Source organism: Mus musculus, chromosome 2 (genome assembly GCF_000001635.26).
Source record: "Mus musculus strain C57BL/6J chromosome 2, GRCm38.p6 C57BL/6J".
Classification (NCBI taxonomy): domain Eukaryota; kingdom Metazoa; phylum Chordata; class Mammalia; order Rodentia; family Muridae; genus Mus; species Mus musculus.
In genome coordinates, this window is record NC_000068.7 from 58866171 (window position 1) to 58887928 (window position 21758).

Below are 21758 nucleotides of genomic sequence, written 5' to 3' on the forward strand. Positions count from 1 at the left end.
CCCATAGGAGGAACAACAATATGAACTAACCAGTACCTCCAGAGCTCCCAGGGACTAAACCATCAACCAAAAACAAACAAACAAACAAACAAACAAACAAACTCCCAAAAACACATGGTGGGACTCATGGCTCTAGCTGCATATGAAGCAGAGGATGGCGTAGTCGGTTATCAATGGGAGGAAAGGCCCTTGGTCCTGTGAAGGTTATATGCCCCAGTGTAGGGGACTGCCAGGGACAGGAAGCAGGAGTGGGTGGGTTGGTGAGCAGGGAGAGAGGGATAGGATAGGGGGGTTTTGGAAGGGAAACTAGGAAAGGGGATAACATTTGAAACACAAAGAAAATATCTAATAAAAAATAAAGGAAAAAATAAAGAAGTGTGGACAAAAGGATATACTGTGGAACACACTGTAACACATTACAAATTCCACAAGATGGTGTTTTTTTTTTTCCTTTGGAGTTGGGAGTTGCAAGTCAAAAGGATGGATACAAAGGGATGAGGAAATAAGTGGGGTTGGGGGTGCACGATGTGAAATTCACAAAGAATCAATAAAAAGTTCATTTTTTTAAAGCCTAGCTATCAACAAACCAAATAACCCAATTTAATTTAAAAATAGAGTGGAGATCTAAACAGAGAATTCTCAAAAGAGGAAACTCAAGGGGCTGAGTTGAACTTAAAGAAATGTTCAATATCCTTAGTCACCAGGGAAATGAAAATCACAACTACTTTGAAATTTCATCTTATACCCATCAGAATTGCTAAGATCAACAAGACAAGTGACAGTTTATGCTGGCACAGATGTGAAGGAAGGGAGACACTCATCAATTGCTGGTGAGAGTGCAAGCTTGTAGAGCCAGTATGGAAATCAGCATGATGGTTCCTTAGGAAGATTGGAATTGGTCTATCTCAACATCCAGCTATGTCATTGTTAGGCATAAACCCAAAGGATGTCCCATCCTACCACAAAGACACTTGCCCAACCATGCTTGCTCCCCCTCTAGTCATAATTGTCAGAAACTAGAAATAATCTCAATGCTCCTATCAGATGAATGGAAAAAGAAAATGTTGCAAATTTACACAATGAGGCATAATCAGCTATTAAAAATAATTAAATCGCAGTTAAATGGAAGGAACTAGGAAAAAAAAATCATTCTCAGTGAGGTAACCCAGACCCAGAAAGACAAGTATGGTATGTATTTGCTTATATGTGGTAATAGCCAATATCTTAAGTCAAAGATAAAATCCCTAGAACCATAGAGGTTAGACAGATCTCCCTAGGAAAGGAAAATAGAATAGGTAGTTATGAATGGATGAGAGGGGACTAGAATGGGAGGATCAGGTGGGGACAGGGAGGGTAGTGGGAGATAAGGGAGGAATATGAAGAGAGACAGCTAAGATTAAGGGGGCAGTTAAAGGATTATATGTAAACCTAATACAATAGAAGCTTCCGTGTGTGTGTGTGTGTGTGTGTGTGTGTGTGTGTGTGTGTGTGTGTGTGTGTGAATGTAATATAAATAAAATAAATCAGAGAATAATTGAGAAAACAGAGCCCCAATTGGCCATCTCTTGTCACCAGATGGAACTTCCAGTACAAGAATAGCTTACATCTACTAGAGTTGTTGGCCAAAGACAACTCCATGGGAACCCCCAAACAACCTGGCTGTTACCAATACCACAAACTATCTACAAACCGACAGTAAGCCCTTATTGCTGAATATACCACTGCCATAATTCATTGAATATGGAAAAGTCAAGCTGGTACATACACAGATACTTCATTTCATGTGCTAGTGTTTTAGGTACAGGAAGTTATTCTTCATTCTACCAAAGGAGAAGGATAAACCCCAACCCAGCTACAAACCCTTTTTATAAATAATAGTATCCTACCAGTAAGATATGCCAATCCAATGGTGGTATAACACTTGTGGAAGTAATTAACCAATATCTGATTTGATCCAAGGCCCACACCACAAGATAAAACCCATACTTGACACTACTTGAGTGACCAGAACCTGGGACTAGATAGTCCAAGGACCTAAGATAAGACAAAATATTACCGTTCTTATAAAATAATGCAACAATAAAATGACGCCTCATGATGTTTTGCTATACCTGATGTCTTGCTCAGCCATCATCAGAGAAGACTCCTCCTGCAGTAGATAGGAACAAATACAGAGCTTTGTAGAAAATGAGACTTTAACCTCATCCCTAAACACATGATGCCTTCATCAACCTTCTTCCATCCCCAGTCTCGGGGGATTCCTGCAGAATAGAAGATGGGAAGAGTGCAAAAAAACAGAAAGAATAGAGGACACCAGGGGAGCAAGATCCTCAATCAGCATGACTGATGCACATCTGAACTCACAGAGCCTGAGGCAGCATGCACATGGACCGTATACATATACACCAGATGTGGTCCTAAAGCTGAAAGGAAAAGCTTCCCAGAAGCTATCTCCAGTTTATGACCACTTGCAAATGAAAATGTAGTTTTCTCCAAGGATGTCTCACTGAGGAAACACACTACTCTTCAGGGTAGGCTGCACTTCCAGTAGTAGATGCCAATAGAAAACTAATTTGATGGCATCTTTGGAGGTTCTGACTTAGGATGACATGTCAGTGTTTCTCTCTCTCTCTCCCTCTCTCTGTCTCTCTTCCTCCCTCCCCCTCCCTCCCTCTCTCCTTCCCCCGCCCCCCACCCCCAACCCCCATTGTTATGGGATTCCTGAGTACACGAATCAGTAGGTCTCTTAGTCTCCTGTTTCTTGTGTCTTGGGGGTGGGGGAATCTTGTCCTTCTGTTTGATGTGACTGTCCTATTTCAAAGTGCTAGTTTTTGTTTTATCTTATTATGTTATATTTTGTTTTATTACCATCCCTTAGAAACCTGCTTGTTTTCACATAGGAAACAGAAAAGGGTGGATATGGATGGGAGGGACTGGGAAGAGTAGATGAAGGGGAAACCATAATAAGGATGTGTGTGTGTGTGTGTGTGTGTGTGTGTGTGTGTGTGTGTGTATGTGTGTGTGTAAAAATCTATTTTTAATATCAGAAAAAAGAAAATAGTTAGCTTTTCTAAGTCATGTCCACCAACAAAGGAATGAACAAGGAAGATACGGTATATGTATGTACAATGGACTTCTTTATGACCATAAAGAAAAATGATGTTATGTCAATTGCAGGAAAATGGATGCCAGTAGAAGTTACCATGGTAAGTGGGCTAATTCTATCTCAGAAAGACAAGTACATATTTCCTTTCCTTTGTGGTTCCTAGACTTTATATAGATACATAAAGCCATGTATGACATGAAAGCAGACATGAACATTATCTAGGGGAGAAAGGGGGATCAGTGGAGGGCGATGATAAAGAGGAGGTGGAGGGAACTGGGGTGAAAATGCTCAAACTATGTTGTGTACTTCTATGAAAAAGTCCTGACACAACCCAGTGCTGAGTGCAAGAAGATACACATACACACACACACACACACACACACACACACACACACACACACACACAAAAGACACAGAACAAAACAAAAACAAAATAAAATTCAGAACGCAGAAACAAAATGAATACTTTGCATTAAATAGTGCTATGAAACATCTACCTTCTCTGCCATTCTAGTAGACCATGGGATGGATAAACTTGTCCTATAAAGGCCAAATAAGAAACACTTCAGGCCTGTGGGCTATACAGTCTCTGGATTATTAATTAAAATCAACCATTATAACACACAAAAGGAGCTAAAGACAAATTATTAAACTTTGTTCAGCTTCAATAAAACAAATTATGACACAAAAATCTTAATTTCATATAAAAACTTCAATCATTTAAAAATGTAAAAAAGCAAAAACAAAACCATTCTTAGCTTACAAGCAATACAAAAGTCAGGCAGAGGGCAGGACACAACCCAACCAGAGAACAACAGAAACAACAGCTGGGCCTTGATACCAGATGGCTGCCTCAGTTGATTGCTGTGAATGGTTGAAGCTCCTATGGAGGGAGTGGCTGGTCTGAGCAGCACTCTACTTGTAAACTACTGAATAGACAGTAGGAATTGCATCCTGGAGGAAGTTTAAGGAAGCTCATGGGTTGCTCTATAGAGAAGCCACTTCCCAGTCTGCCATTAGTATGATTGACAGGAGTTATGAAACAGACAATAGCCAACCTTGGTTTATTAGCCCAACAACCACTTAGAGCTACAGAGAAGCCATGGTACCCACTGTCGGGACTTTTACCTTGCACTTCACTGAACATTTACCTTGACAGGTCAAGCTAACACTAATACTTCTATATAAGAAAATTGACTCAGCTTTTTATATAAACTTGTCTTATTTAAATAAATGTTCATTGCATGCTGATACAAATTGCTTAATACATTTTACCTTCAATAACCCACATCCTTTCATTATACTTGTCCAAAGATCCTGAGCCATGAAGATACATGAATCATCATGGTGGGCTGCTACGGTCAGTGGTGGTTTTCCTCCTAAACTTTCTCCATGATATATGGCAAACGAACTAAGACATACTCAGTGTAAGAAATTCTCATAGAAGAGAGGCCTCATCGGGATGGATGGAGGTGGATATAGGGAGGGAGGTATAACCCTCAATATTTAAATGGCTTTCAATGGAAAGAAGGCCTATACTTGTTTTGTTTGGCATCAGGCAATAGAAAGAGGATATATTAAACTACTGGAGCCATGCCTGAGCTCACTACAAAAAAAAAAAAAAAAAAAGAGAGAGAGAGAGGAATAAGAAAAGGGAAAGAACATGTATCTGTATGCAGATGAGGTAGGTATACTGCTCCAAAACCCAGCACATTGATCATGAGAGATGCACACATGCCTGGGACAGATGAACATAAACTGGAGAGGATTGTGCTTCAGCTCAAGTCTTGGACATGGCATTCTTTGTTAAGAGTAAACACATAAGCAAGAGTGAGGCGATTTCTTATTCCTCTAATTCAACCGGAATGGAGATAGGAGTACTTCGTTCAGCTGCAGCAAGTCAGGCTCGGCTGTTGGGCCACAGTGGCATACCCTGGCTGTATAGTTTCTCCCTGGACAACTAACTATTGAGAAGTGGATCCCTAAGCCACGCCAGATACAAATCCACTGTCACAGAATTTACTGGAGCTAAAGGTTTAGCAAGTAATTTTTACAAGTTGTGTTCAGAGTGCACAGGCAAAGGACATTGTGGTGACTTTTAAAGATGGTCATAAATCCTTTGATCTCCCTCCTTCTGAAAGTTTGCCTCAAAATCGCCTCCCCTAATGTAGAAGATCTCAGTGGAACATGACCTCAGTCCTTGGCATATGGCATGGGAAGTACAACATAGGGTTTTCTAGAACATGAGGTCTATACTGCCCTAGTCTAACCTGGTCTACAGTGTGTAGCTCAAGATCATTGTCTTTCAGATAAGAAAACTCCCCCAGACTTTTGTGATATCATTTGAAATGTATATGAAGAAAATACCTAATTAAAAAATAAATGAAAAAAAAATCTCCTCCCCTTATATTTGAATTTGGAGTTTTCAACTACTTTGCTGGTGGAGAAATAGAAGTTACACAATGAGGTTTCTAAGGCTATATCATGGATATAGCCCATCAGGGATAGTTCTACTATCCCTGATGGAAAATCAGCTCATGGAACCCGGAGGCATCTTGGAGGAGGTCCAGCTTCTCTATGAGGTCACCTTGCTTTGAAGAAGCCATACATCATGGGAGGGGCTATCCATTACTCAAGGTAACAGTTCCTCGTTACGTCAGTCAATGATCTGTCACTGTGATAACATACCTGAAATAATCAGCTTTAAAGGAAGGTATGTTTGTTTGGGTTTACGGCTCCTGGGGCTTCAATCTGGCCCTGTCGCTTTATGTCTGGGACAAACATTATTGACAGGGACAGGTTAGCTGAATGGATTAAGAAACAAAATCCATCTTTTTATTTTTTACAAGAAACTCATCTTATGTTCAAAGATAGGCAAAACCTTAGATTAAAAAGATTTTTTAAAATGTATTCCAAGCAAATGTGCCCAGGAAACAACAGGGTTGCTCCCCTATTACCTGACAAAATAGACTTCAACCCAAAATTAATCAGAAAAGATAGAAGAGGATGCTTCATTCTAACCAAGGAACCAACTTACCAAGAAGACATCACTATCCTAGACATAAAATATGCACCAAACTCTGGTGCACCCAATTTCCTAAAAAGCCAGCAACTGGATTTTCAAGACCCAGACCAGCGTCAGTATCCGTGGGTGATTTCAATACCTGACTGCTCCAACAGGCAGGCCATCTACACACAAACTAAACAGAAATATCAGGATTAAAGGGCATTGTACATCAAATGAACCCAGCCGATAGCTATAAAATGTGTGTTCTTTCTGAATTTCAATGTAGGTTCGTAGAGCTGTAAATTCCCCTCCCCAGACTGCTTTCCATGTATCTACAAGGTGTGGGGTGTTATGCTTTCATTTTCATTTCTATTTGGGATTTAAAAAAAAATTCCTTCTTGATTTTTTTTTCTTTGACCCATTCACTGTTCAGTATTTTTTTTTTTAATCTCTATGAGTATCTTGGTTAGAGTTTCTATTACTACAGTGAAACACTATGATCAATGTCAGGGTTTTACTGCTGTGAACGGACACCATGACTAAGGTGTCTTACAGAGGACAACACATTTAACTGGGGCTGACTTACAGGTTCAAAGGTTCAGTCCATTATCATCAAGGTGGGAGCATGGCAGCATCTAGGCAGGCATGGTGCAGGCAGAGCTGAGAGTTCTACATCTTCATCTGAAGGCTGCTAATGGAAGACTACTTCCAGGCAGCTAGGATGAGGGTATTAAAGCCCATGCCCACAGTGACACACCGACTCCAAGACTACACATACTCCAACAAGGCCATACATCCTAATCGAGCCACTCCCTGGACCACTTACAAACCAGCACAATCAAAAAGCAAGTTGGGGAGGAAAGGACTTATTCTGCTTACACTTGCACATCACAGTTCATCATCAAAGGAAGTCAGGACAGGAACTCAAGCCAGGCTGAAACCTGGAAGCAGGCGCTGAGGCAGAGGCCACTGAGGAATGCTGCTTGCTGATGCTGCTGCCTCTGGCTTGCTCGACCTGTTTTCTTATAGATCCCAGGACCACAAGCCCTGGATGACATACCCACCACCCCTCGCTACGTAAGAAAATGATCTGCAGGCTTGCCTACAGTGGATCTTATGGAGGCATTTTCCTAACTGCAGTTCCCTCCACTCGGATGACCTGTCAGCTTGACATGCAGCTATCCCAGCACAATGCATTTATGTAATTTCTAGAGATTCTTTTGTGGTTGATTTCAAGCTGTATGGCGTTGTGGTCAGATAGGATATATGGAGTTATTTCAAACTTTCTGTATTTAGTTTAGATTGGTTTCTGTGTCCGAGGATGTGGTCTGCTTTTGAGAAACGTCCGTGGCCTGCTGAGCAGAAGGCATAGTCATTGTGGAAGTGTTGATTTTGGCTCACAGTTGGAGGGTATATAGTCCATCATGATGGGGGGGAAGGCACAAAGCGTGACACAGCCGGTCTCAGTGAATTCACACGCAAGCAGCAGAGGTGGCAGAGTGCTATGGTTGAGCTCACTTTCTCTAGAACTACAGTTCATGGACTGATGCTTTACAGCGGGCCGTCCCTCCTCACTTACCACATCTACAAACTTCCTCTAAGACATGCATGCTCAGACGTTTGTCAGGTTGACAATTAATATTACCCATCGCAGCTTGGGTGTCCATTACCCAAAGAAGCTGTGTTTATGGGAAGATTGTTGAGCCCCTAGACGTGGCTGAATGGCAGGAAAATGAACAAAGGAGGTGCGTCAGCATATGTGCCCAGAGCTGGGAGACGAGGAGAAGGCAAGCTAATAATAGCATCCCACGATTGGTGACTGGACCAGCTGGGATCGTGTGCAGAGGGAGCTCAGCTATTACAGTTATCATCCCAACCTGTACTGCCAACAGCTTTCTAGTCTGGGCTTGCAGCTATCCTGATGAATCTGGAAGTTAACCAGGTAGCCGTCTATTCAATTTTTTGTTGTTGTTGTTTTGTTTGTTTTTTTTTTTGTTTTGTTTTGTTTTGTTTTTGTTTTTGTTTTTGTTTTTGTTTTTCGAGACAGGGTTTCTCTGTATAGTTCTGGCTGTCCTGGAACTCACTTTGTAGACTAGGCTGGCCTCGGACTCAGAAATCCGCCTGCCTCTGCCTCCTGAGTGCTGGGATTAAAGGCGTGCGCCACCATGCCCGGCTTCAATATTTCTTTTTTACCACAAATAATTTGTTGTTTCGGTAACAGGACCCCGATTAATACAAAGAGGTTGGACCACATGCTCCCCAGGGCTCCTATATAACTCTATACAATACTCAATAAAGTACACAAAGAAAATAAGCCGGATTGCAAGTACATTCCCTTTACTGGCCATTTAATTATTAATATCAGTTTGGGGGTGTGGGGCAGTGGTAGTTCCCAATGGTAATCTTCAAGCGTTTGGTTCTGTAAACTTGTACCCCACACAGCAGTGGCATTTGGGGAAAGCTGTCATCACCAGTTTTCCCACTGCTTACTTTAATGACACCTGTTAAGTTTCTGCCTACCCGGCCATGCAGCTTTATAAAATATCCCTAAAGTCTCAGCCTACAAGGCCAGATATTTACTGCCTAATGTGATTAGTGACTCTCCTGAGCTAAGGGGTCAGTAGCAAAAGCATCAATAAAGTATACTCTGGGTGCCCCACTTCTCCAATGTCTAGTACTGTGTGGGTGTGGCATAATACTGTAGGAGGGGCTTAATACTCTTTGCTTCCAGGGGAGGGCCAGCAGGGTGCATCTCCATATTGATGCTAACATTGAGTGGGAGAAAAAAAAAAACTACAGTTTCGAAATAAGTACAGTACAAAAGAGAAACTTTCAAATATCTGTATCACAAATTATGAGGCAGGTTAAAAGTGTTTGTGTTGGGAATTCTCCTACCCCTAGCTGAGGAGCTCCTTACAGTCAATCAGTGCTGGGACAGTTGGGTTTCTTTAACAGCGTGAACATTGTTATTACCAACCATACTCCAGGGTAGAATCCACGCTCAGAAGGAGTTGGCTAACATAAGCTGGAGCCTTTGGGTTGGCTAGTGGGGGTTAGGGTGAGCATGAAGCTGAGTGGGTAGGGACGGGGTGGGGTGGGAGGAGATGGGGATAGGAATGAATATGATCAAAATACATTATATGAAATTCTCAAAGAACAACTAAAAACTTTTTGAATGTTTTGTGGTAGACATGCTGGTACATGGTTGTTTACCTAACACTTTAGAGGCTGAGGCAGGAGGACAGCAAGTTCGAGGCAAGCCTGGATTACATTACAAGACTCTGTCTCAACTTTTTTGTGTTTATGGGCAACAGAATTTAGAATAAATGATCCTCAAAAAGACCACAACACTTAACTGTCTTATTTGAAATGAGAATATCTGTGGTTATACCAGTGATGCATCTGTGCAAAGCAAAAACAATGGATGTTAAGGAACTGCAGCAATGCTCCTTTTACATTAAAACACATTATAAAGCGCTTCTGAATGGTGCCTACCCCCTAACAAATATGTACCTGGTAATTTTCCACTTTATGCTCTGAACAAGTCACTGCAACGGATAGATCAGCTTGTCACGAAGTAGAAGCCAGTTGTCTTTTTAATGGCTGTGATTTCTAAAACAGTCAAAGATGTAAACAATAAAGCAAAAAGCAGCACAAATGGCTAAACAAAAGATGCTCTTCGGTTGCCTGTGGTGTGGAAGGGGCCACGGATAGACAGCTGGATTTGCATATATTACAAAATAAGTCCTGGTCTTGGACCTTTAGAATGACCCTCAGCTGTGCCATCTCTCCCAGCTGGTGCTCTGTCTGCCCACTGGCCCCAGCATGCTTGATTTTCCCATTAGAATGGCCATACTTTCCTTTGTTCATAAATGTCTTGGTCTCCTTTCGTCAATCACGCTTGCTCAGTCAAGCTACCCTCTGGATCTACTACAGTTAAACCAAGTTCGTCTGTGTCCTTGCTCGAATGCATTTGCACATAGCTCATAAGTGGTGACCTTATCATGATGAGCAGGGTAAGAGAATTGTATCACCACCACAACCTCCTCCTCCACCTCTACCATCACCAGCATCACCACCACATCCTCCATCATTACCATCACCACCACCACCAACTCCATCATCTTTTCCAAATTACCTTGGTGTTGGCTATCAATGAGGCCTCTTTTAGACTTCAGTAAATAGTTAATAACCAAAAGGCCAAGAAGTGATATCAGTTTTCTAAACTAATGCTAATTTGCAAAGCATTTCTGATATTCATTTTAAAGGCAAAGCAGATACTTTACTAAGAAATGCATTTGTTTACTGGTACCCAGAGGTCCCCAGTCACCCGCATTTGGCACATCCACTTAGAGTGGGGATTTGCTTGACAGAGATTTAATGAACAAGAGCATTTCCACTAATTTGGGGAAATCTCTTGCTGAGAAACCAAAACATAACACAAATTTGTCAAATTTGGAGCTAAGTCACTTTCCTAAACATATTCTTTAGGATGTCCAGACATGGACAATCCAATACCACATGCCAATAGGCACACACTGTAAAAAATAAGTATAGACTATATCAACATCTACTTTTTCCTTAGAAAATGCAACAGATGTCAATTTCCTGATGTTGGCAAGCACCCCAAACACACAATGGATTAGCAAAGCCAATTTAGTGTTAGGACTACAGCTGGTGCTGGGCTCACTCTTCACACATGGTCACTGACATCTTGAACTTCAAGTGTTTTCTATGTTACAACACAGAAAAATGTTATAGGGGATGGGGAGGGAATGACTACTTATTCACCAACTATAGAAAGCACCATTTTCTTCTTGAATACACACAGAGACATAGACACACACACACACACACACACACACACACACACACACACACACACACATTTGGCTACTTAGAGGAAAGCATGAAACACGTGCTAAGAGTAAATCTCTAGAATTGAGAGTTTTGGTTTTTTGTTTGTTTGTTTGTTTGTTTGTTTGTTTGTTTTTCTCTGTGTAGCCCTGGCTGTCCTGGAACTCACTTTGTAGACCAGGCCTCGAACTCAGAAATCCACCTGCCTCTGCCTTCCAAGTGCTGGGATTAAAGGTGTGCGTCACCACGCCCAGCTGAGAGTTTTATATACCCAACTTGCCTAAAATATTTCCATGAAAGTACCTGTAAGGCATACTCTCGATATTCCGGTGTATACCCGAAGCGGGATCTTCTCAAGGAGACCCAGTAGAGCAGTGCTTCTCAGCCTTTCTAAGGCTATGGTCATTTTCTACAGTTCTCATGTGGTGGTGACCCCTAAGTGTAAAACTCCTTTTGTCGCTCCTTCATAACTCTAATTCTGCTACTGTTATGAATGGTAAAATAAATCTGATATGCAGGATATCTAATATGCTATCTAGGTAGGGTCACACCCCACAGGTTGAGAGTCATTGCAGTAGAGGCTCTGAAGAAATGGCTTGGTGGTTAAGAGCTCTTGCTACTCTTGTGGAAGACCCAAGTGGAGTTCCCAGCATGCACAGCAGTGGCTCACAAACTGCTTGTAACTCTAGTTTCAGGGAATCTGATGCTATCCTTTGTCCCTCTCCAGCATCTGCACTCATGTGCACAGATGCATGTATATACACACCTAATTTGTTAATGTCATAAAAAGAACCCAGTCAATAATTCAGGCTCTGTACTAAAAGTGTGGATAGTGTTCCTTATTTGACTCCAGAATCCCACGTGTGATAGTTTTGAAGAAAAAAAAAAAAGTTTTCTCCATACTGTGTACCATTTGAATGCTTGGTCCCCCAGTCAGTGGCACTGTTTGGGAAAGCTTAGGAGGTATAGTTTTGTTGGAAGAAGTAAATCACTGAAAGTGGGCTGGCACCATTTCTAATTTGTTCTCTCTGCTTCCTGCTTCAATTTCAAGATATGAGCTCCCAACTTCTGCTCCAGCATTCACGCCTGTTGCCTGCTGCCTTTGCTCCCCGTCGTAGACTCTAGCCTTTTTGAACCATAAGTCCTTCTGAAGATTGCCTTGGTCATGGTGTTTTATTGCAGCAACAGAAAAGTAGCTAGTACTTCCCCCAAGGTTTCTTTCCAATACTGGTATCCAAATCCTTTGCTCAGAATTATTGACTTGGGGCTGCACAGAATTCTCAGTTACTAAACTGCTCACCTTGCAAGTATGACAATTTAAGTCTGGTTCCGGAATCCATGCCAAAACAATGTCAGGCACAATGGTGTGCACTTCCAATCCCAGTGCTGAGAAAACAGAGATAGTCATATTCCTAAAGTTCACTGGCCAGCCAGCCTAGCCGACTGGGATGTTTCAGGCAGGGAGACTGTGCCTCACAAAAGCAGGGGAAACATGCATAAAATGCCTGATGGACAACAATCAAGGCTGCCCTTTGGCCTCTACATGAATCCACATGCTCATGTGTGCTCACCTGCACACACACCAATGCACACACACACACACACACACACACACACACACACACACACACAGAGAGAGAGAGAGAGAGAAAGAAAACAGCATTGTTGAGTTAGTTAGTTAATTTCGGTCTGGCAGGAGCACTGGGACTTTCAGAAGCTCCCAGATGATTCTAAGTTGCAAATGGAAGAAGCCCTGCTCTGCCGACAGTAGCCTCAACTGATAAAGCACTTAGAATCCCACCGTCCATTCGTTGTCTTGCTCAGCTTCAGTCCCCATTTATGCAATGGCACCCAGAGGAGCTCTTTGGCTAAGTAAACCTGCTTCTGGAAATTCTTTTAATTACCTTATAAATATATAGTTAAAAATTAATACAGCAAATTACTGCAAAGGAGGTAAGAGGAGAAAGGCAGGCTATTTATGAAATCATAAGAAACAGCAATGAAAATAAATAAATAAACGAAAGGTCAGAGCTACGTTTATCAGGAGGATGGCTGAGTGGTCACAAGCCTCAGGATCACACGTCGGAAGGGGAGAACTCACGTCTACCAACTGTCCTGTGATGCCCACACACATGTGCATGCATGCATACAGACAGACACACAGAAAATACATTTAATCTAAAGGTTACATTTACTGCCACAAAGAGGCAATTGAAAAATATTGAGAGGAAATCATATGATAGCTACAAGAGAAAAGAGCTCAAGAAATGTTAGGGGGTTGAATTTCTTACAACTACTACCACTACTACTACCACTACTACCACTACTACTACTACCACCACCACCACCACCACCACCACTACCACTACTACTACTACCACCACTACTACTACTAGAGTGAATGTCATTATTTGTGTGCGTGTTTGGATGGTCACACCTACATATGTTCTGTCAAGCAAAGGACAACTGACAAGAGTCAGTTCTCTTCTTCTACCTTGTGGGTCCTGGGGATTGAACTCAGGTTGTCTGGCGTGGCAGCGGGAGCTTTAACTGCTGAGCCATTTCGCCAGTCAGAGATTGAAGATTTTCCCAAACATCTACAAGATTTATGATGACAAGGGGCAGACAACATTCTCTATGGAAGGAGGGTCTAATTTTTGTTTACTCTGCTATTTCTCACAGCAACAGGAAGTAGTATTATTAAGGATGTATCGGAAGAGGCATGACCATTAGGTACCATTGCTTTCTACTGTTCCCTGTTTAACACAGAGAATCTTCAGTGAAGTTCTGAGAACAGAATAAATGGGAGATTGTCAGAAATAACAAAAACAGAAGAAACAAAGGGCCTCTGCATCTACATAGAAACAAAAGTAACAGTGGGCGACTGCAGTCGCAGAAAGCTGCACCCAGCCAGCTACAAGGTTCCTTAGGGAGGGTGTGGGAACAGTACATTCAGAGACCACACACAGAGAGGGGGAAGAAAATGATGACATAAAAAAAGAAGCTGGAGGGATCTTCCAGCTGTGGGTGGAGAGAGATTATTTGAGGGGAAACCACTAGGAAGCCAAATGCCAAAAAGTGAGATGACTAGAAGTGGCTTAGAAAGTAGAGTTAAAGAGATTAGATAATATGCGGGAAGAGTGCTTTGTTAAAAAATAAACAGAGATGTTTATATCCATAGCTATGCTGAGGACACCTGTTTCTGTTACCTACAAAAATGAAAGGCATCCTCTATTTAGTACCTGTTTGGATTAATCTTTTACTTTGGCATTGCATTGCATTGTATGCTTTTAAGGCTTTTGTGCATGGCACCATTTCTCCGATTTCTCTCTCAGTGTATTCACCATTGATACATAAAAAGGTGGCTGACTTTTCTTCCTCCCCTACCCCTGGCACGTTGCTGAGGTGTTTCTCAGTTCTGGGATTTTTCTGGCACTGTCTTTGGGTCTTCTCTGTGGAGAACCTATCTCCAAGCAGGGACGCTCGGGCTTCTTTTCCCATTTGGATCCCTGTGATTTTCGTCTTTTGCCTTATTTTTCTAGCTAAGACTTTGAACATTATATTACATAGGGGTGGAAAGGGTGGATGGCTTTGTCTCCTTCCTGACTTTAATAGGATTGCTTCAGAGTTTTCTCTAAAGAGAATGATTGGTATGTCATAAATAGCTTTTATTATGTTCTCTTCAGCCCTACTCTCTCTAGGACTTTTATCATGAAGAGATGTTGGATTTTGCCAAGTGCCTTTTGGGCATCTGTTGAGATGACAGTATCATTTCTACCTTTAAACTCATTTGGATTATCTATTCCATTTATTAATTTATATATATTGAACCATTCCTGCATCCCCTGAATAAAGTCAACTTGATCATGATGAAGATGTTTTTGTGTGTAAATCCAGTTTTCAAGTATTTATTGGGATTTTTTAAATCTGTGTTGGTCAGAAATGTGGTCCATAGATCTTTTGCTGTTGTGTTCTCATCTGATTTTGGCATAAGGATAACACTGGCTCCCTAAAAGGATTTGGAAGCATGGGTTGTAGCTATTTAAAGGTGTGGTAGATCCATCTGGATCTGGACTGCTTTTAGATGGAAGATTTTTTTTTTCCATTTTTTATTAGGTATTTAACTCATTTACATTTCCAATGCTATACCAAAAGTCCCCCATATCCACCCACCCCCACTCCCCTGCCCACCCACTCCCCCTTTTTGGCCCTGGTATTCCCCTGTACTGGGGCATATAAAGTTTGCAAGTCCAATGGGCCTCTCTTTCCAGTGATGGCCGACTAGGCCATCTTTTGATATATATGCAGCTAGAGTCAAGAGCTCCGGGGTACTGGTTAGCTCATAATGTTGTTCCACCTATAGGGTTGCAGATCCCTTTAGCTCCTTGGCTACTTTCTCTAGCTCCTCCATTGGGAGCCCTATGATCCATCCATTAGCTGACTGTGAGCATCCACTTCTGTGTTTGCTGGGCCCCGGCATAGTCTCACAAGAGACAGCTACATCTGGGTCCTTTCAATAACATCTTGCTAGTGTATGCAATGGTGTCAGCGTTTGGATGCTGATTATGGGGTGGATCCCTGGCTATGGCAGTCTCTACATGGTCCATCCTTTCATCTCAGCTCCGAACTCCGTCTCTGTAACTCCTTCCATGGGTGTTTTGTTCCCAAATCTAAGGAGGGGCATAGTGTCCACACTTCAGTCTTCATTCTCCTTGAGTTTCATGTGTTTAGCAAATTATATCTTATATCTTGGGTATCCTAGGTTTGGGGCTAATATCCACTTATCAGTGAATACATATTGTGTGAGTTTCTTTGTGAATGTGTTACCTCACTCAGGATGATGCCCTCCAGGTCCATCCATTTGGCTAGGAATTTCATAAATTCATTCTTTTTAATAGCTGAGTAGTACTCCATTGTGTAGATGTACCACATTTTCTGTATCCATTCCTCTGTTGAGGGGCATCTATGTTCTTTCCAGCTTCTGGCTATTATAAATAAGGCTGCTATGAACATAGTGGAGCATGTGTCCTTCTTACCTGTTGGGGCATCTTCTGGATATATGCCCAGGAGAGGTATTGCTGGATCCTCCGGTAGTACTATGTCCAGTTTTCTGAGGAACCGCCAGACTGATTTCCAGAGTGGTTGTACAAGCCTGCACTCCCACCAACAATGGAGGAGTGTTCCTCTTTCTCCACATCCTCGCCAGCATCTGCTGTCACCTGAATTTTTGATCTTAGCCATTCTGACTGGTGTGAGGTGGAATCTCAGGGTTGTTTTGATTTGCATTTCCCTGATGATTAAGGATGTTGAACATTTTTTCAAGTGCTTCTCTGCCATTCGGTATTCCTCAGGTGAGAATTCTTTGTTCAGTTCTGAGCCCCATTTTTTAATGGGGTTATTTGATTTTCTGAAGTCCACCTTCTTGAGTTCTTTATATATGTTGGATATTAGTCCCCTATCTGATTTAGGATAGGTAAAGATCCTTTCCCAATCTGTTGGTGGTCTTTTTGTCTTATTGACGGTGTCTTTTGCCTTGCAGAAACTTTGGAGTTTCATTAGGTCCCATTTGTCAATTCTCGATCTTACAGCACAAGCCATTGCTGTTCTGTTCAGGAATTTTTCCCCTGTGCCCATATCTTCAAGGCTTTTCCCCACTTTCTCCTCTATAAGTTTCAGTGTCTCTGGTTTTATGTGAAGTTCCATGATCCACTTAGATTTGACCTTAGTACAAGGAGATAAGTATGGATCGATTCGCATTCTTCTACACGATAACAACCAGTTGTGCCAGCACCAATTGTTGAAAATGCTGTCTTTCTTCCACTGGATGGTTTTAGCTCCCTTGTCGAAGATCAAGTGACCTTGTCGAAGATCAAGTGTGTGGGTTCATTTCTGGATCTTCAATTCTATTCCATTGGTCTACTTGTCTGTCTCTATACCAGTACCATGCAGTTTTTATTACAATTGCTCTGTAGTAAAGCTTTAGGTCTGGCATGGTGATTCCGCCAGAAGTTCTTTTATCCTTGAGAAGACTTTTTGCTATCCTAGGTTTTTTGTTATTCCAGACAAATTTGCAAATTGCTCCTTCCAATTCGTTGAAGAATTGAGTTGGAATTTTGATGGGGATTGCATTGAATCTGTAGATTGCTTTTGGCAAGATAGCCATTTTTACAATGTTGATCCTGCCAATCCATGAGCATGGGAGATCTTTCCATCTTCTGAGATCTTCTTTAATTTCTTTCTTCAGAGATTTGAAGTTTTTATCATACAGATCTTTCACCTCCTTAGTTAGAGTCACGCCAAGATATTTTATATTATTTGTGACTATTGAGAAGGGTGTTGTTTCCCTAATTTCTTTCTCAGCCTGTTTATTCTTTGTATAGAGAAAGGCCATTGACTTGTTTGAGTTTATTTTATATCCAGCTACTTCACCGAAGCTGTTTATCAGGTTTAGGAGTTCTCTGGTAGAATTTTTAGGGTCACTTATATATACTATCATATCATCTGCAAAAAGTGATATTTTGACTTCCTCTTTTCCAATTTGTATCCCCTTGATCTCCTTTTGTTGTCGAATTGCTCTGGCTAATACTTCAAGTACTATGTTGAAAAGGTAGGGAGAAAGTGGGCAGCCTTGTCTAGTCCCTGATTTTAGTGGGATTGCTTCCAGCTTCTCTCCATTTACTTTGATGTTGGCTACTGGTTTGCTGTAGATTGCTTTTATCATGTTTAGGTATGGGCCTTGAATTCCTGATCTTTCCAAAACTTTTATCATGAATGGGTGTTGGATCTTGTCAAATGCTTTTTCTGCATCTAACGAGATGATCATGTGGTTTTTGTCTTTGAGTTTGTTTATATAATGGATTACATTGATGGATTTTCGTATATTAAACCATCCCTGCATCCCTGGAATAAAACCTACTTGGTCAGGATGGATGATTGCTTTAACGTGTTCTTGGATTCGGTTAGCGAGAATTTTATTGAGGATTTTTGCATCGATATTCATAAGAGAAATTGGTCTGAAGTTCTCTATCTTTGTTGGATCTTTCTGTGGTTTAGGTATCAGAGTAATAGTGGCTTCATAAAATGAGTTGGGTAGAGTACCTTCTACTTCTATTTTGTGAAATAGTTTGTGCAGAATTGGAATTAGATCTTCTTTGAAGGTCTGATAGAACTCTGCACTAAACCCATCTGGTCCTGGGCTTTTTTTGGTTGGGAGACTATTAATAACTGCTTCTATTTCTTTAGGTGATATGGGACTGTTTAGATGGTCAACTTGATCCTGATTCAACTTTGGTACCTGGTATCTGTCCAGAAATTTGTCCATTTCGTCCAGGTTTTCCAGTTTTGTTGAGTATAGCCTTTTGTAGAAGGATCTGATGGTGTTTTGGATTTCTTCAGGATCGGTTGTTATGTCTCCCTTTTCATTTCTGATTTTGTTAATTAGGATTTTGTCCCTGTGCCCTTTAGTGAGTCTAGCTAAGGGTTTATCTATCTTGTTGATTTTCTCAAAGAACCAACTCCTCGTTTGGTTAATTCTTTGAATAGTTCTTCTTGTTTCCACTTGGTTGATTTCACCCCTGAGTTTGATTATTTCCTGCCGTCTACTTCTCTTGGGTGAATTTGCTTCCTTTTTTTCTAGAGCTTTTAGATGTGTTGTCAAGCTGCTAGTATGTGCTCTCTCCCGTTTCTTCATGGAGGCACTCAGAGCTATGAGTTTCCCTCTTAGAAATGCTTTCATTGTGTCCCAAAGGTTTGGGTACGTTGTGGCTTCATTTTCATTAAACTCTAAAAAGTCTTTAATTTCTTTCTTTATTCCTTCCTTGACCAAGGTATCATTGAGAAGAGTGTTATTCAGTTTCCACGTGAATGTTGGCTTTCCATTATTTATGTTGTTATTGAAGATCAGTCTTAGGCCATGGTGGTCTGATAGGATACATGGGACAATTTCAATATTTTTGTATCTATTGAGGCCTGTTTTGTGACCAATTATATGGTCAATTTTGGAGAAGGTCCCGTGAGGTGCTGAGAAGAAGGTATATCCTTTTGTTTTAGGATAAAATGTTCTGTAGATATCTGTCAGGTCCATTTGTTTCATAACTTCTGTTAGTTTCACTGTGTCCCTGTTTAGTTTCTGTTTCCACGATCTGTCCTTTGAAGAAAGTGGTGTGTTGAAGTCTCCCACTATTATTGTGTGAGGTGCAATGTATGCTTTGAGCTTTACTAAAGTGTCTCTAATGAATGTGGCTGCCCTTGCATTTGGTGCGTAGATATTCAGAATTGAGAGTTCCTCTTGGAGGATTTTACCTTTGATGAGTATGAAGTGTCCCTCCTTGTCTTTTTTGATAACTTTGGGTTGGAAGTCGATTTTATCCGATATTAAAATGGCTACTCCAGCTTGTTTCTTCAGTCCATTTGCTTGGAAAATTGTTTTCCAGCCTTTCACTCTGAGGTAGTGTCTGTCTTTTTCCCTGAGATGGGTTTCCTGTAAGCAGCAGAATGTTGGGTCCTGTTTGTGTAGCCAGTCTGTTAGTCTATGTCTTTTTATTGGGGAATTGAGTCCATTGATATTAAGAGATATTAAGGAAAAGTAATTGTTGCTCCCTTTTATTTTTGTTGTTAGAGTTGGCATTCTGTTCTTGTGGCTGTCTTCTTTTTGGTTTGTTGAATGATTACTTTCTTGGTTGTTCTAGGGCGTGATTTCCGTCCTTGTATTGCTTCTTTTCTGTTATTATCCTTTGAAGGGCTGGATTCGTGGAAAGATATTGTGTGAACTTGGTTTTGTCGTGGAATACTTTGGTTTCTCCATCTATGGTAATTGAGAGTTTGGCCGGGTATAGTAGCCTGGGCTGGCATTTGTGTTCTCTTAGTGTCTGTATAACATCTGTCCAGGCTCTTCTGGCTTTCATAGTCTCTGGTGAAAAGTCTGGTGTAATTCTGATAGGCCTTCCTTTATATGTTACTTGACCTTTCTCCCTTACTGCTTTTAATATTCTATCTTTATTTAGTGCATTTGTTGTTCTGATTATTATGTGTCGGGAGGAATTTCTTTTCTGGTCCAGTCTATTTGGAGTTCTGTATGCTTCTTGTATGATCATGGGCATCTCTTTTTTTATGTTTGGGAAGTTTTCTTCTATTATTTTGTTGAAGATATTAGCTGGCCCTTTAAGTTGAAAATCTTCATTCTCATCAATTCCTATTATCCGTAGGTTTGGTCTTCTCATTGTGTCCTGGATTACCTGGATGTTTTGAGTTAGGATCCTTTTGCATTTTGTATTTTCTTTGACTGTTGTGTCGATGTTCTCTATGGAATCTTCTGCACCTGAGATTCTCTCTTCCATTTCTTGTATTCTGTTGCTGATGCTCGCATCTATGGCTCCAGATCTCTTTCCTAGGGTTTCTATCTCCAGCGTTGCCTCGCTTTGGGTTTTCTTTATTGTGTCTACTTCCCCTTTTAGTTCTAGTATGGTTTTGTTCATTTCCATCACCTGTTTGGCTGTGTTTTCCTGCTTTTCTTTAAGAGCCTGTAACTCTTTAGCAGTGCTCTCCTGTAAATCTTTAAGTGACTTATGAAAGTCCTTCTTGATGTCCTCTATCATCATCATGAGAAATGTTTTTAAATCTGGGTCTAGATTTTCGGTTGTGTTGGGGTGCCCAGGACTAGGTGGGGTGGGAGTGCTGCGTTCTGATGATGGTGAGTGGTCTTGATTTCTGTTAGTAGGATTCTTACGTTTGCCTTTCGCCATCTGGTAATCTCTGAAGCTAGCTGTTTTAGTTGTCACTGTTAAGAGCTTGTTCTTCAGGTGACTCTGTTAGCCTCTATGAGCAGACCTGGAGGGTAGCACTCTCCTTAGTTTCAGTGGGCAGAGTATTCTCTGCAGGCAAGCTCTCTTCTTGCAACGCAGGTACCCAGATATCTGGTGTTCGAACCAGACTCCTGGCAGAAGTTGTGTTCCACTCACTAGAGGTCTTAGGATCACGTGTGGAATCCTGTGTGGGCCCTTGCGGGTGTCAGGCGACTCAGCTGGCAAGGTAGCCGGGGCTCGAGTGGAGTGGAAGGGGTTTGTGCCCCAGATCAAGCCCGGGTAGCCTGCTTCCCTATGTACCGCAGTCTCAAGTTCCACGCGATTGGATTGGGGTAGGCGCTGTGTTCCACTCACCAGAGGTCTTAGGGTCCCGTGGGGAGTCCCGTGTGGGCCCTTGCGGGTGTTGGGCAAGACTCTGCTGTCAAGGTAGCCCGGGGCTCGAGTCTCGAGTCGAGCGGAAGGGACTTGTGCCCCAGATCAGGCCCGGGTAGCCTGCTTCCCTATGTACCGCAGTCTCAAGTTCCGCGCGATTGGATTGGGGCAGGCACTGTGGTCCACTCACCAGAGGTCTTAGGGTCCCGTGGGGAGTCCCGTGTGGACCCTTGCGGGTGTTGGGCAAGACTCTGCTGGCAAGGTAGCCCGGGGCTCGAGTCTCGAGTCGAGCGGAAGGGACTTGTGCCCCAGATCAGGCCCGGGTAGCCTGCTTCCCTATGTACCGCAGTCTCAAGTTCCGCGCGATTGGATTGGGGCAGGCACTGTGATCCACTCACCAGAGGTCTTAGGGTCCCGTGGGGAGTCCCGTGTGGACCCTTGCGGGTGTTGGGCAAGACTCTGCTGGCAAGGTAGCCCGGGGCTCGAGTCTCGAGTCGAGCGGAAGGGACTTGTGCCCCAGATCAGGCCCGGGTAGCCTGCTTCCCTATGTACCGCAGTCTCAAGTTCCGCGCGATTGGATTGGGGCAGGCACTGTGATCCACTCACCAGAGGTCTT

At 42.1% G+C, this 21758-nt stretch overlaps 1 protein-coding gene across 8 annotated transcripts in view; it reads right to left on the bottom strand.

The window, feature by feature from the left end:
• The window catches only part of Ccdc148 (coiled-coil domain containing 148), a 339132-nt gene that overhangs the window by 44474 nt on the left and 272900 nt on the right, over nucleotides 1–21758 (bottom strand). Inside the window, exon 13 of one of the 8 annotated variants that reach the window (XM_017317510.2) lies at nucleotides 2993–3443. The exons of the other annotated variants lie outside the window; for them this stretch is intronic. Within the exon in view, the coding sequence (XP_017172999.1) occupies nucleotides 3395–3443 (49 nt within the window). The 3' untranslated portion in view covers nucleotides 2993–3394. Of the gene's footprint in view, nucleotides 1–2992; nucleotides 3444–21758 lie in introns of those variants that run through there. 8 annotated transcript variants of the gene reach the window in all.